We start from the raw sequence: 12,566 nt of genomic DNA on the forward strand, positions 1-12,566 counted from the left end.
CGAGACTGTGGATGCTAAGCCACATTTTTGGATTGACTTTTGCATTTTTTCTAAAATAAATAAAAGAAATAAAAATATTATTGAAAATGATGAATAAAATAAGCAGATATAAGGTTAAATATAGTAAAAACCCACCCAACATTTAAAATAATTGAATTAGTTGCAGGATGCAAAAAGATTAAAATCTCAAACGAGGCGGCATGCAACTTTTGATGCAGGACGTGTTTGACGTCGCTGGCATGATTCCAAAACATACGTTTTCGGCAGAATGAAGATTCCAGGGGGAAAAATAGAAAGAATAGGACATCGGGGACCGAAAATTAAAAAAAATCCTATTCTCTTCCAATTTTTGAGAAAAAAAAAGGCTTGAAAGAGGAAAAAAAAAAAAGAAAGAAGGAGGAGGAAAGGCTTTAAAAGCCAATAGAAAAGGCCAGAAAAATCTCATTCCTGCAGAAAACAAATTTGAAAAATCAGAAACTTTGACTGTAACAAAATGATAATAGTACTCAGGGCAGCTCTAGAATGTTCTGCTGCCTTAGGCAATATTGACAAGTGCCCCCCCTCATTGAATAATAATAATAATATAAAATAATAATATTTTAATATAATAGAAGTAATAGTAAAGAGTTAAAATTAAAGTGAGTTTCTAGTTAAATTTCAAGCTGGGTTTTGCATATCCAAGCACTGATACACACTTTAAGTTATCTTTTTTAACATTAAAGTAGCGCAACTTATGTCACTCAAACGGCTATTAATATTTTCAAAAGTCTTTTGAATCATGCAATTTGCTGCCTCTAAAATTAAATTGAATTTCTAGTTAAATTCCAAACTATGCTTTGCATGTGCAAGCACTGGTATACACACTAAATTATTTTTATTTTTATCATTGAAGAGTGAATCTTATAGCCCTAAAACACATATTCATACTGAAAAAAAAAATGTTTCAACATCAAAATTTGCCGCCCCTAAAATCTGTCGCCTAGGTCGCCTACCCCAAGAGTCGGGCCTGATAGTACTAAAAATGCAAAAATAAAACAATGAAGTATGAAACTGAAAATATCATTTCAAATGCCAGAAAATATTCATGTTTTTTTTTTCTTTGGCAAGCTCTGAAAATGTTCAGTGACATGACTAACGCAATTAAAAAAATAGTTTATCCAAAGTAGTACAAGTAAGAATAACTTTCAATTATAAAAAAATATTTGAAATTTTTACAGGATGCAGAAACAGTTTTCTTCTTTTTTTTTGGGGGGGGGGGGGGATTTCATTGTAGGTGCTTGAAGCTTATATATTCAGACTTGACTGGTAAAAATCAACTGCAAAACAGAAGATGTCTTTAAAAGCAGGAGTTTTTCGTTCAAATCACGAGGCGAGGGCTGAAAATTGTTGCATTGGTATTATTTCCTTCTCTTATTTCTGTTTTGTCTTCTGAATTATTTCTACTTCTTTTTCTTTCATTTTTTCTTCAGCTTGGATACTTTGAACTCTCTCTTGAGCTACTTTTGCTGCTTTAAGGTTATTTTTTTCCAGAGCTTTTTTTAGTTTCTGAAAGCTTCAGCTATCAGCTCATTTCTTGATGCTTTGGTTTAAAGATTATACTTTTTTTTTCATTCAGAGCAAGTTTCACTTTCAATAGATGATTTAATTCTTTCCATTTTCTTCATTTCTTATTCACAATCCTTTCCTTTTTGCTCCTCTTCTTGCTTCTGTTCCAATTTCAATTATGTTGCCAATGTGCGCAGAAACAAACTACGCAGCTGAACTTAGTCAAATGCTCTGCAGTAAGAAAGAAACAAAATGGCGTTTAGGCGTTACCTACGGAAAACGCCTTGAAGGTAAAGGGGGATAGAAAGACTTATTTGGGACTGCTCTTCAATTGCAAGCGATAAAAAAAATTCTCTGATATTAGCAGAAATTTCCTGACGTTTTCCAGAAAATAAAACTTCCCTGAGAATTCCCTGATTTTCTGGTAGCATAGCTATTTTTCTTAAACAACAAGGTGCGAGGGTAGGGCACATTTAATGCTATTTTTTTAATTATTTTCAATGTTAAAGCTATCAGTCAGATACTTTTCAAGAATTTAATTATTAAAAAATTTTTCCTGAAGCACATTTAAAGAAGAGCGAGTAGGGCGACAAAAATTACAAAAGGTGAGGAAATGTAACCAAAATTTCCAAAGGTGACTAAAAGTGAGAAAGGCAACCGACTCCTCGTCCTGTCATTTGCATAGTTTGTAAAACAACATGAAATTCCATGGACTTTTCAAAGAAACAGCTGTATTTAAGTCTTTGATAAATGGTACAGCAAAAGTTTATAACAAGTATTTGTATTTCTGTATTTTTTTTAATGGCCATTTAAGGATCGAAGAAGGGATAGAGTTACAATCTTATTAGCTTTCAAGTCCCCCCCCCCCCAAAAGAAAAATCAGGTCACTATAACTTAGAAGCATTTGATTGTAAGGATAACAACCATTTGTGTGACTAGGTCAGGGTTGCAGCCTAGAATCAAAGCAATCAATCCCTTAGGTATTTATATTCCTTGTGTTAAACAATCAGTAAGTTTGAATGGCTCTTAAGCAGCAATGTAGTAGTGTTGTACTGATTGTGCAACGATTTTCAGATTCTAGCGAGGCATTTCATTTTATTTCTATTTCGGCAAATAAGAAGAATTTGCTTTTAACACTGAAATCATTGTTATACTTCGTTTCACTCTAACTTGGCACTGGAGAGAAAGCTAGGCAAACCGAATTGCAGTCGTTGTCGAGGAAACGAGGTTACTCTATACAGGGCGCACGCCAGTCAGTGGCGCGACTTGCCGAATTTGGTGAGGGAAATTTAAAATATCAAGAACAAAACTACTCTTTAATTTTTCAAAGAAATTAGATTTGTTTCAAATATATATTTCATTGTATTTTTTATGACAAATGCAAGGCTGTGAATGGGATCTCATTTAGCAATGGCAGAGAGCTACTGGTCACCAAAGTAATTAACAAATACTTTTGAATGATTAAAAAATTAGCAGAAAAACTAATAGTAATAATTAAAAGAAGAGAACATGCTCTGACAGACGCATACTCTGTCTCTGGTGATTTCTTTGTTCGCTGATAAAAAGCATGGGCCCACATGCCAAAATACTGACAATCCAGTATATATATAATCTATTTCAAAAGAAAAGGCGACGACAGGCATGTTCTTCAAAGCGCATGTTCGTTTTCTACTGTAGATCAACACTGTTCATCAACAAGCCGTTAGCGAAAAAAGTTTTCAGTCCTTGCCTGCAATTTTATTAGTTTGTTAAGAAGTGGAACTTTTACCCAGCCTGTGACATGGAAAGCTTACCATTGTTACCCCCCACATCCTTTACTTCTGTTTTGAATAACTTCTCTTTAATTTTTCACAAGTGCTCGACTTGCTCTTTGCAGCTGAGAAATGCATCCTAAGTTCGTTAAATCTTTGGAAAAAAAAAGAACCTATAATATTTATAGATTATTTTCCATAATCCCACTGATTTAAAAATTCAAATGTAACAACCATTATTTCGGCATTTGGAAAAGCTGCCAATGTGTCTTTTTATACATATATGTTTGAAACGCTTTAATAAAAGATAAGGTTTCCATCAATATTTACATTTTTAGTGTAAAATAATATGTTGAACAATTACTTTTCTTGACTATAACATATTTTGTCATGGTGTATGAGAAAAATGTAAATTTTTATTTTGTTCTGAACAACTGTTTTTGGAGTAAAAGCAATCTTGAAAGAGTTTGAGAACCTGTTACACACAGAAAAAGAGAGATCTATGTAGTTTTGGCAGTTGGAGTTAAGATTGTATAATGCAGCATTGTTAAATTTAGAGCCACACATTCTAAAAATGCAAAATCTTAATATATAAAAATCTTCTGTGCGGACGTTTGTCACCATAAGGCTTTTAAACAGCTGGACCAATTTTGATCAAATTTTTTGTGTGTAATTAAGTTGTGGCAAGCATGGTTTCGAAGCACGATGGATTTAATCAGAAATGTTTTTTTAATTAATTAATTAAAACATTGGATGGTTATGTCTCCTAAATGATTTAATCAATGTATTGTATTTTTTGTTTATTTGGCAAAATATTTCAAATAGTAAAGAAATGTTTTTTGTTTTTAAAGAGTGTTTAGTCATTTTAGTAAAAGAATGTTTATATTACATCGGGAGGGGGGGGGGGGGGTTGGGATGAGTGATTTTCGCTTATTCAGAGAACTGTTTTTTACCTTTATTACTTTTTAAACGATATCCTTTCCATTGTTTTATTCTTTTTCATATGGGTGATGTTGCAGCAGGATTTCCCCTTTATTCTAGATGGGTAACTAGTTTTTTACACTCAATATCTGATTATGCTTTTTATCCTTTGAGTATGGCTGAAGGAACAAACCATCAAGTACGGGAGAAAAAATAGTTAATACAACAATTGCTCAGTGGGCATTAGATAAATCAAGTTGTAATAAATATACGCATTCTGACACCAAGCAGCTTAAAACATTTTCTTTTTACGTATTTTTTCAATGAAACGGTTTAAACACCGGATAGTTTATTGAAATTTTTTAACTTTTCAATTTACAAAGTTTGAACAGAACAACGTATGTCGGGTCCTCTAGTTAATTTATAAAAATAAATGCAACTGATTTCAATCAATGATTTTGTTAAAAAAATCACTTGATTGAAATCAATTGATTTAAATCAATGATTTTTTTAAAACAAATCATTTGATTGAAATCATGATTTTAATCACGATTTGAATTAAGCTGATTTAAATCAACAAACCCTGATTTTAAACCTCCAAATTTACGAGAATTACTCATACAGCGTACAATCTCGTACCTTTCCCTCCAGTGCCAAGTTAGATTGGAACAGACTTGTTTCATTGGAATCAAGAGGGTGTTTAAGGGGTTTTAACACCCCCTTAAGTCAGGGTTTTAATATTTTCAAACTAAATATGGAAAATTTGCACATTATCTGGCTTGGGCTAATACCAAAGTAAATTGCTATATACGCTTCTGATGCATGAGAAGAAGCAAATACAATTCCTTAGATTGGACAGCTGTATTGGTAAGCGCTTGCACCATTTTCTGAAGGTGCAAAACAAGACTGATTGAGATAAAACAAAGCTAGGAGTTTACTTACACAGATGAGTCAAATTAACATGGCACTTTTGTCTAGATTTTTTAAGAGTCATATTCCAACAGTTTGGGAAATAAACAGTTTGGAAAATCTAAAAGCTACAAGCAGGTTTTGATTTGTAATAGTAGTGCAGAAGACCTCTTATCTTCAGTATTTTTTTTATTTTCATACATAAATAGCCTGAATCACCTCTTGTATGTGAACATTCCAATAAAACTGAAAATAAATACAGGAGCAGAGTTCCACACAAATAAAGCCCTGGGTATGAACAGAAGATATGGATTTGCCAGCTGTCAAAGAATTTTTTGCAGCATTGGCTGGTTATCTGGAAGGATTGTATCATGCAATCAAATTTCAATATATGAAATGGATAAGGGGAAATGACATTACAGTATGAAATCCCAGACTTTGGAAAACCTGAAAACCCAAACTTTTTTCCTTAAATATATTTTTTAAAATCAAAATCTTTGTTTTCAGTTTTAAAAAGTTTAAAACTGCTAACGTTCGGTAATTACATGTTCAAAACACAACACTTTCAATTCAGCCTTTTTTTGAAATGTTTTTCGCTGCCAAGTGTTCCATGTAAATAAGAGTTTGTATTCCGAGAGAAATTACACAATAGTTAATTTGGCATTTTAAAGTACTGAGTAATAGGTGATTGACCATTTCCTTGATAATTGAATCAAAATAGTTCTCTTTCAACTCTATGGAGAGAAAAAAAATAATACTGTGACATTTACAGCCTGCTGCATGGGATATGATTTTAGTTTCTAGGCCATGTAAAGCATTAGAAAAGGTAACAGTTTGAATGGGAAGTTTCATTTTCGCTTTCTGCAGAATCGGTATTCATTGGTTGACCTCTTGCCTGTCAAAAATTGCTCATTCCAAAAAAAGCCTTTTTCTGCTTCAGACAAGATGGATATATCATTTCGAAAACAATCCAATATTTCCAAACTCAAATTAACTATAAAAAATTAATTTTGGCGGTTCAAATAATTTGTTACTTCAGGGCTTATTATTTGTCAAATAGATGTTTTTGCCTTCATCTTAGTTGGAGAAAAAGAAAAGTTAGCTAAATTGTAAAATTCGTTAAATAGAGGTTCGTTAAATCGGGGCCCGACTGTACCAGAAAAGCATGTTTCTAATTTTTCATTAGAATAAGTAATATAAAACATTACTTGGAAAATTGAAGGCATGCTCTGCAATTAATTTAATGTTCATAATAACCAACTGATATCATCAAATATTAAATCATAGAATTAACCAATAATAAAGTACCTAGTATTTATTTATATGTTAAAATAATGTAAATATCTAAACATTCTAAACACAAAATGTTTCACTTTTGTAAGACTTTAAAAGTAATATCATGCATTCTTTCCTACTAGTCTATTATTTAGTATTGATTTTTAGGGGAGGATTTAACAATGTCATAAGTTAAAATATGTAGACAGATTAATGAATTTATATTTAAAAAACTGAAATATTGCACCTATAACTATCAAATAATTACTTAAGTCGCATATCCACCCTTGTATATATAAATAACATCACTATTGTTATAAGTTTCAAAGCTAGAAACACTTGAAGAATGTGTAATGCAGTACATTTTTATGTAGCTTCATTTTAAAACTTAAATTTTTTTTAATGGAATTATAAACTAAATATACATTGCTAACAAATGTTTTATTCATTGTTGAATGAATTCTTTCGGAATTCATTCAACAATGGTTCAATACATACAAATCCAAGAGTTCAATACAAATTTAAAACAAATATGCATTTCTATTATGATTTATCATAAGGTACAATTTTGAGTTTAAAAGACAATATCAAATTGTAAACAAAAATTTGCAACTAAATTGTTTCAGGCCGAAGCGACCAAATTACAGCTCACAGCCAGGTTGAATCTCTAGTAAAGATGATCACTTTTATGTATAATGATACTTCGCTATAGCGTATATAGCTAGTGCGTTTTGGGTCCTTGATCATTATAAAACATTGTGTCACAGTGCATATATTCACCGTACTAAAGGTTTGAATCATCATAACTTAAGTAAGTTACCTTCAGGTTTTGCTTTGTTTATAGTAGAGCAAAAATTCCAGAAATCAAAAAAATCAGGAGGCATGAGTTTCAAGATATCTTCAACAGTTTCTCCACTTTTCTTATTCAGAGAATCTCCTAAAAATCCATTGCTTTTTGGCTCTACAACTTTTTGAAGGGGTTGCTTCTGCTATAAAATAAAATATCCTGTCAGTTTTGATTAACCCGAAAGTTTAGTTATGAAAGTATAAATCTAGATTATTTTAATTCTTATTACAAAAAAATTAAAAAGAATTGGAGGCTTGCAACAAGATCAATATTGAACTTAAATTCGAAAATAACAAACTCTGACCAACACTAGTTAAATTAAAAACAAGAAATAGGGAGATGTAGTAATAAATAACAGAGTTTATGTTTAGGCGCTATAGCAGGATTTTTACGCTAATTCTTTGTAAAGGGATGCAACTTCGGTTCTACTCGGCTTTTAAGTCAATCAGAAGCAGGGCCTGATTGAGTAAAAATAAAGCTTAGATGCAGGTGAATTTTAGAGCCCCTCTAATCAAACCTTTTCAAAGTAGTTGTTTCAAAAAAAGGTAAGAAGGAAAGAAATTAACTCATTTTGGTGCCCAGGTCTATAGACCTGCAGGATTGTGCATTAATCAGGCCCTGTTGAATAAAATGATCTAAACCAGCCATAGCTAAGATTTCTTTTCTTCTGTCAAGCCATACTTGGGACAAGTATTCGACTTAGGCTGCAGCATCAAAGACAATGAACGCATTAGAAACTTATTTATCTTCGGTAATGTTGCTCGAATTTGTCTAACAAAAAAGTTAATTGTATCTGCAACTTTCAAAAAAGAAAGTACTGGAAAAAAAGATTATGCAGAGTGCCCAATAGGGTTTCCAATTCCGCGGGATCTCAGGATCCCTCATGATTGACTTCAGTCTACTAAAACTTAAAATTTTAATATAAAACAAAAACAAAAAGTGCTTTTTAGGAACGATGCTTTTGTTACTTGAACTAATAGTTATCTCGAATTCCGTGCACCAAATGCAGAGCATTTCAAAAGTCACATTCCAGTTAGCATTTTGCGTTATGTACGCAAAAGTGTGCCGTAAAAAAGCCTCATGTATCCAAAGCATCACTCTCATAAGATGGGAAATGATTTTTACACAAAAAATAATGCCATTGATGAAAACGTGTGCTGTGGCTCCACTACAGTTGGTTTTAATGAGACTGAATAGTTGTGGATATTTAGCAAAAGATCCCACAAACTTCTCACCTTCTAAAACAGATTTTTCTTTTCCTATGGGAGTCATATTTGGGTTTTGCTCAAGAACTGCAAATTCGGAACAAAAACTATTATATATTTGATTTGTGTATTACTGTATCCCATTTAACTTGCATCGAAAAATTCCCTCAATCATCAATTGCTCTCAATCCCACGGAATTAATTCAACTAAACATCATGCAGGATCCTGCAGGATTCGGGATTGGAAACCCTAGTGCCCATGGCAGGGGAGGGGGGCAGTTATGGTGGCACTTTTAAGGATTGTCTTAAGGGATCTTTGTCTTTTTTTTGACCAGGGGGGGGGGGGTGAGGGGTGGATGCGTTCTACTCAGGGGCGGATCCAGACTATGGATTTGGGAGGGGAACTTTTCTATCAAATATGATTGTGGGGGGGGGGGGTATATGAAATTACACATTAAAAATAACCATAAATATTGAGTTTTACAACGTATCTACTGCTCCTTAATGCTTCATGTTAAAAAATTTTATTCATTACAAATTCTAAAAGTACAATTCTTAAATAATTATTTTTAAAAATTTGTCCATTCTTCTATTTTTAAGTGCTTAAATGAAATTTGCAGCAGTGGTTTAACCAGAAAAAGTTTTAGAGGGGACACTTTTAAAATTTTCACTATCTGACAGAGATTCCGGGGGCCGTCCCCCGGAAAAAATGTTGAAATTTTAGTCTTAAGAACGCAGTTTTAGACGGTCTCTGGTGATGTTACGAGAAAGAAAGGTTCGGGGGCCGTCTGCGGAAATTAAAGTTTTAAAAACGCGATTATAAGCGATATTTGTTGACGGTAGATAAGAGATGGGATTTTTTTGGGGCTGCCTCCGATCGATTTTTTGTAAAATATATTTAAATCGATAATCCCTCCGCTAAATTTTTCGAAATTGAATTTCCAAAAACACAGTTACAGACTAACTTTGACAATGCTTTGAGCAGTACGGTTCTGGGGCTTTCCCCAAAAAATATTTCGAAATTGAAGTCCTAGACAACGAAGTTTTTAAGCGATAATCGGTGATAAAGGATTTAAACGCTCTCCTCATTAAATTTTTCAAAATTGTAATTTTTTAATGTTCAGATTTTCTACAGGAGCATTCGGACCCTTGTCCGGAAATTTTTCGTTATTGACATCTTAAAAACATGACTGTAGACCATATTTGGTAACATCAGGGGTTTGGCAATTTTTCAAAATTGAAGCTCCAAAGAAGCAATGTTAAACGATTCTCGATGTTATTAGAATGCGAGGTGTTAGGTAGTTAGTTCTCCCCGTTTAAAATTTTCAAAATTGAAGTCCTGAAAACAAGATTTAAGAAGCACTTTAAAGGTATTGGCGGAGGAAGCGGACAGCATAGCATTATGAAGACTTTCTTATTTTTAGACTAACTAAAAAAAGGCGACTGTTCCCAAGGTACATTAAGAAATATTTTACAAAAACATTCTAGGGGAACGGCCTTCTGGGGGAACACGGGTCCTGTCGCCCTGTGCCCCCCCCCCTCTCGCCTCCACCTCTGATAACGCCTCTGAATTGCAAAAGCTTTACAATGATCAACCCTTCACCAAATAAATGCAAAATACAGTTTAAACTGGTTTGTGTTCAAAGAGGCTTACTTTGAAAGGTTACTTGAAAACAGATACAAAAAGCAAGTACAGAAATTTGGGAGACTTATAATGGCCCTAAAGTGGATAAATTGAACTACGACTGGAAAGTTGTATTGTACCATATCAATGAGTCTTAAAAAATAAGTACGATGAAAAATATTTACTCTCAGTCCCCGAACTCGAATTTTTATATAGTTAACTTCCCGTAGTCTTATAACTTAGCATAGCTTATAAACTGTGACGAAAGCATTTAATTTTTATATTTTTCTATAATATAACTATCTTTACATTCCTTCAGTGCCGGATTTTCGGTTTTTCAGAACTGGAGCAAATTACATTATAATAGGTGACTAGTTGGCGAGTTATAACTTATTAAAAGTTTCCCCTACGATGAGTTCCCTCTAAGCTATGTTAACTAACGCCAAAAATTAATCCTTTAAGTGGTCAACTACAGGTGTTTTTTCTTACTCTGTTTTCCGCACAGTTTTAGGTTTACTTAAGATTATTTTGTTTTGTCGAAGGACATTCCCCAGTTCCCCTCTTTAAGTCCGCTTTTGCAATTTTTTCCTTGCTTTTCCCTGCGCCTTTCTTCAAGTTCAATTTTTATGAAACACAAGAATTTTCCTACACTCTGTTCTAAAAATTTTTAGGTACAGTTGTGATTTTTGGGAGGAGGGGAACATTTCCCCAGATCCCCACCATGGATCCACTTCCGCTATTGTCACATCGCTTTTCCTGGAGCCTTTTGTCAAGTTCTAAAAAACGGAAACATTTTCCTGTACTCTGTTTTCTGAAGTTTTAGGATCACTTGGGATTTTGTTTTGGAGAAGGACGTTCCCCAGTTGATTTCTTTGAACCCGCTTTTGCAATTCTCCCCTCTCTTCTCCCTGCTCCTTTTTTCAAGTTCAATTTTTATAAAACAGAAGAATTTTTCTGCACTCTGTTTAAAAATTTTTAGGAACACGTGGGATTTTTGGTGAGAGGAGAACATTGCCCCAATTCCCTCCTTGCATCCACTTTTGCTCTTGTCTAATCGCTTTTCCTGGAGCATTTTCTAAAGTTCTAACAAACGGAACATTTTTCCAATAATCTGTTTTCTGTACAGTTTTAGGATCACTCGTTATTTTTCTTATGCAGGGAAGAAGGGAACATTCCCCCCCCCCCCCCCCCCAGTTCTCCTCTTTAAATCTGCTTTTGCAATTCTCTCCTCGCTTTTTCTTGCGCCTTTCTTCAAGCTCAAGTTCTATATAACAGGAGAATTTCGCTGTACTATGTTGTGAAAAATTTTAAGTACATATGAGATTTTAGAGGAAGGGGAACGTTCCCCCAGTTCCCCTCCATGGATCCGCCTCTGCTATTGTTTGATCGAATTTTCTGGAGCTTTTCCTCAAGTTTAAGTTTTATTAAACAGAAGAATTTTTTTGCACTCTGTTGTGAAATTTTTTGGTATATATGGAGTTTTTTTTTGGGGGGGGGGGGGGAGAACGTTCCCTCACTTTTTCTGGCGCCTTTCTTAAAGTTCAAGTTTTGGAAAACGGAATTGTTTTCCCGTACTCTCTTTTGAAAATTTTTATGTATACTTGGGGTTTTGGAAGGGGAACGTTCCCCCAGTTCCCCTCCCGTGGATCCGCGCCTGGTTCTACTGCATTTGAAAGGAATACAACATTGCTCCCCAGTAGGCGGGGAGGTAATATGTAGATTATAGAACATATCTTTTCTGAAAATTTGACATTAGCAGCTTTTATGGAATAAGTCCTGTTATTGAAGAATAAAGTGATTAAAAAAAATGAATAAACATGACAATACAGGGTGGTGACAGGAAGTGTGAGAACAAATTTCCCTGATTTACGTTACCAATGATAATGGTTTCCCCTCTTTGTCCAACTTGAAAACTATTGTATGTTATACAAAATGCAGCATTTAAAACGTTTAAGCTGTTAAAGTTTTAAAAATATGATTTTTTTTTAATTAGAGAAAAGTTTTAGAAAAACTTATCAAATACACTTCATTGGAAAAAAAAACCCCCTAAGAAATAGTTTTTTAAATTATAAACATGGAAATATTTTAGGAAGTTTGTAACAAATACTTTACTTCCAGCCACCAATTAGCATAAGAATTCGAAGAAATTATCAAAATCCCTCATCAAAAACATAAATCTAATCACGATAAAACTAAACAGTTAATATTGAATTAATTTTGAACTAAATTTTCAAGCAGTATAATAATTGCTGCAAGAGCAACAAGTAGCAGCGAAAATATAGAAGTAATGTAATTATACTTAGGTAAATAGATATATTTTTGTAAAACAAACTGAAACCTTTCGACATCCATTTACACTGAGCTATTTTCTGATCAAGAACTTAGGTTTTTATGAGTATAGTTAATAACTTTAAGACAGTGGTAGCAACCTTTGGATTGTCGATCTCGGGATTTTCTCAAATTTTCATTCTTTCTTGTTCAATTTTATA

The 12,566-nt window shown here is 33.4% G+C and overlaps 1 protein-coding gene across 1 annotated transcript in view; it reads right to left on the bottom strand.

Annotated features, from left to right (window-relative positions):
• LOC129223964 (histone PARylation factor 1-like) overlaps positions 1–12,566 on the bottom strand; it is a 37,412-nt gene that overhangs the window by 13,295 nt on the left and 11,551 nt on the right. Inside the window, exon 3 of the mRNA XM_054858351.1 lies at positions 7,222–7,390. Coding sequence (XP_054714326.1) covers positions 7,222–7,390 — 169 coding nt within the window. The remainder of the gene's footprint in view (positions 1–7,221; positions 7,391–12,566) is intronic.

Source organism: Uloborus diversus, chromosome 1 (assembly GCF_026930045.1).
Source record: "Uloborus diversus isolate 005 chromosome 1, Udiv.v.3.1, whole genome shotgun sequence".
NCBI lineage: Eukaryota > Metazoa > Arthropoda > Arachnida > Araneae > Uloboridae > Uloborus > Uloborus diversus.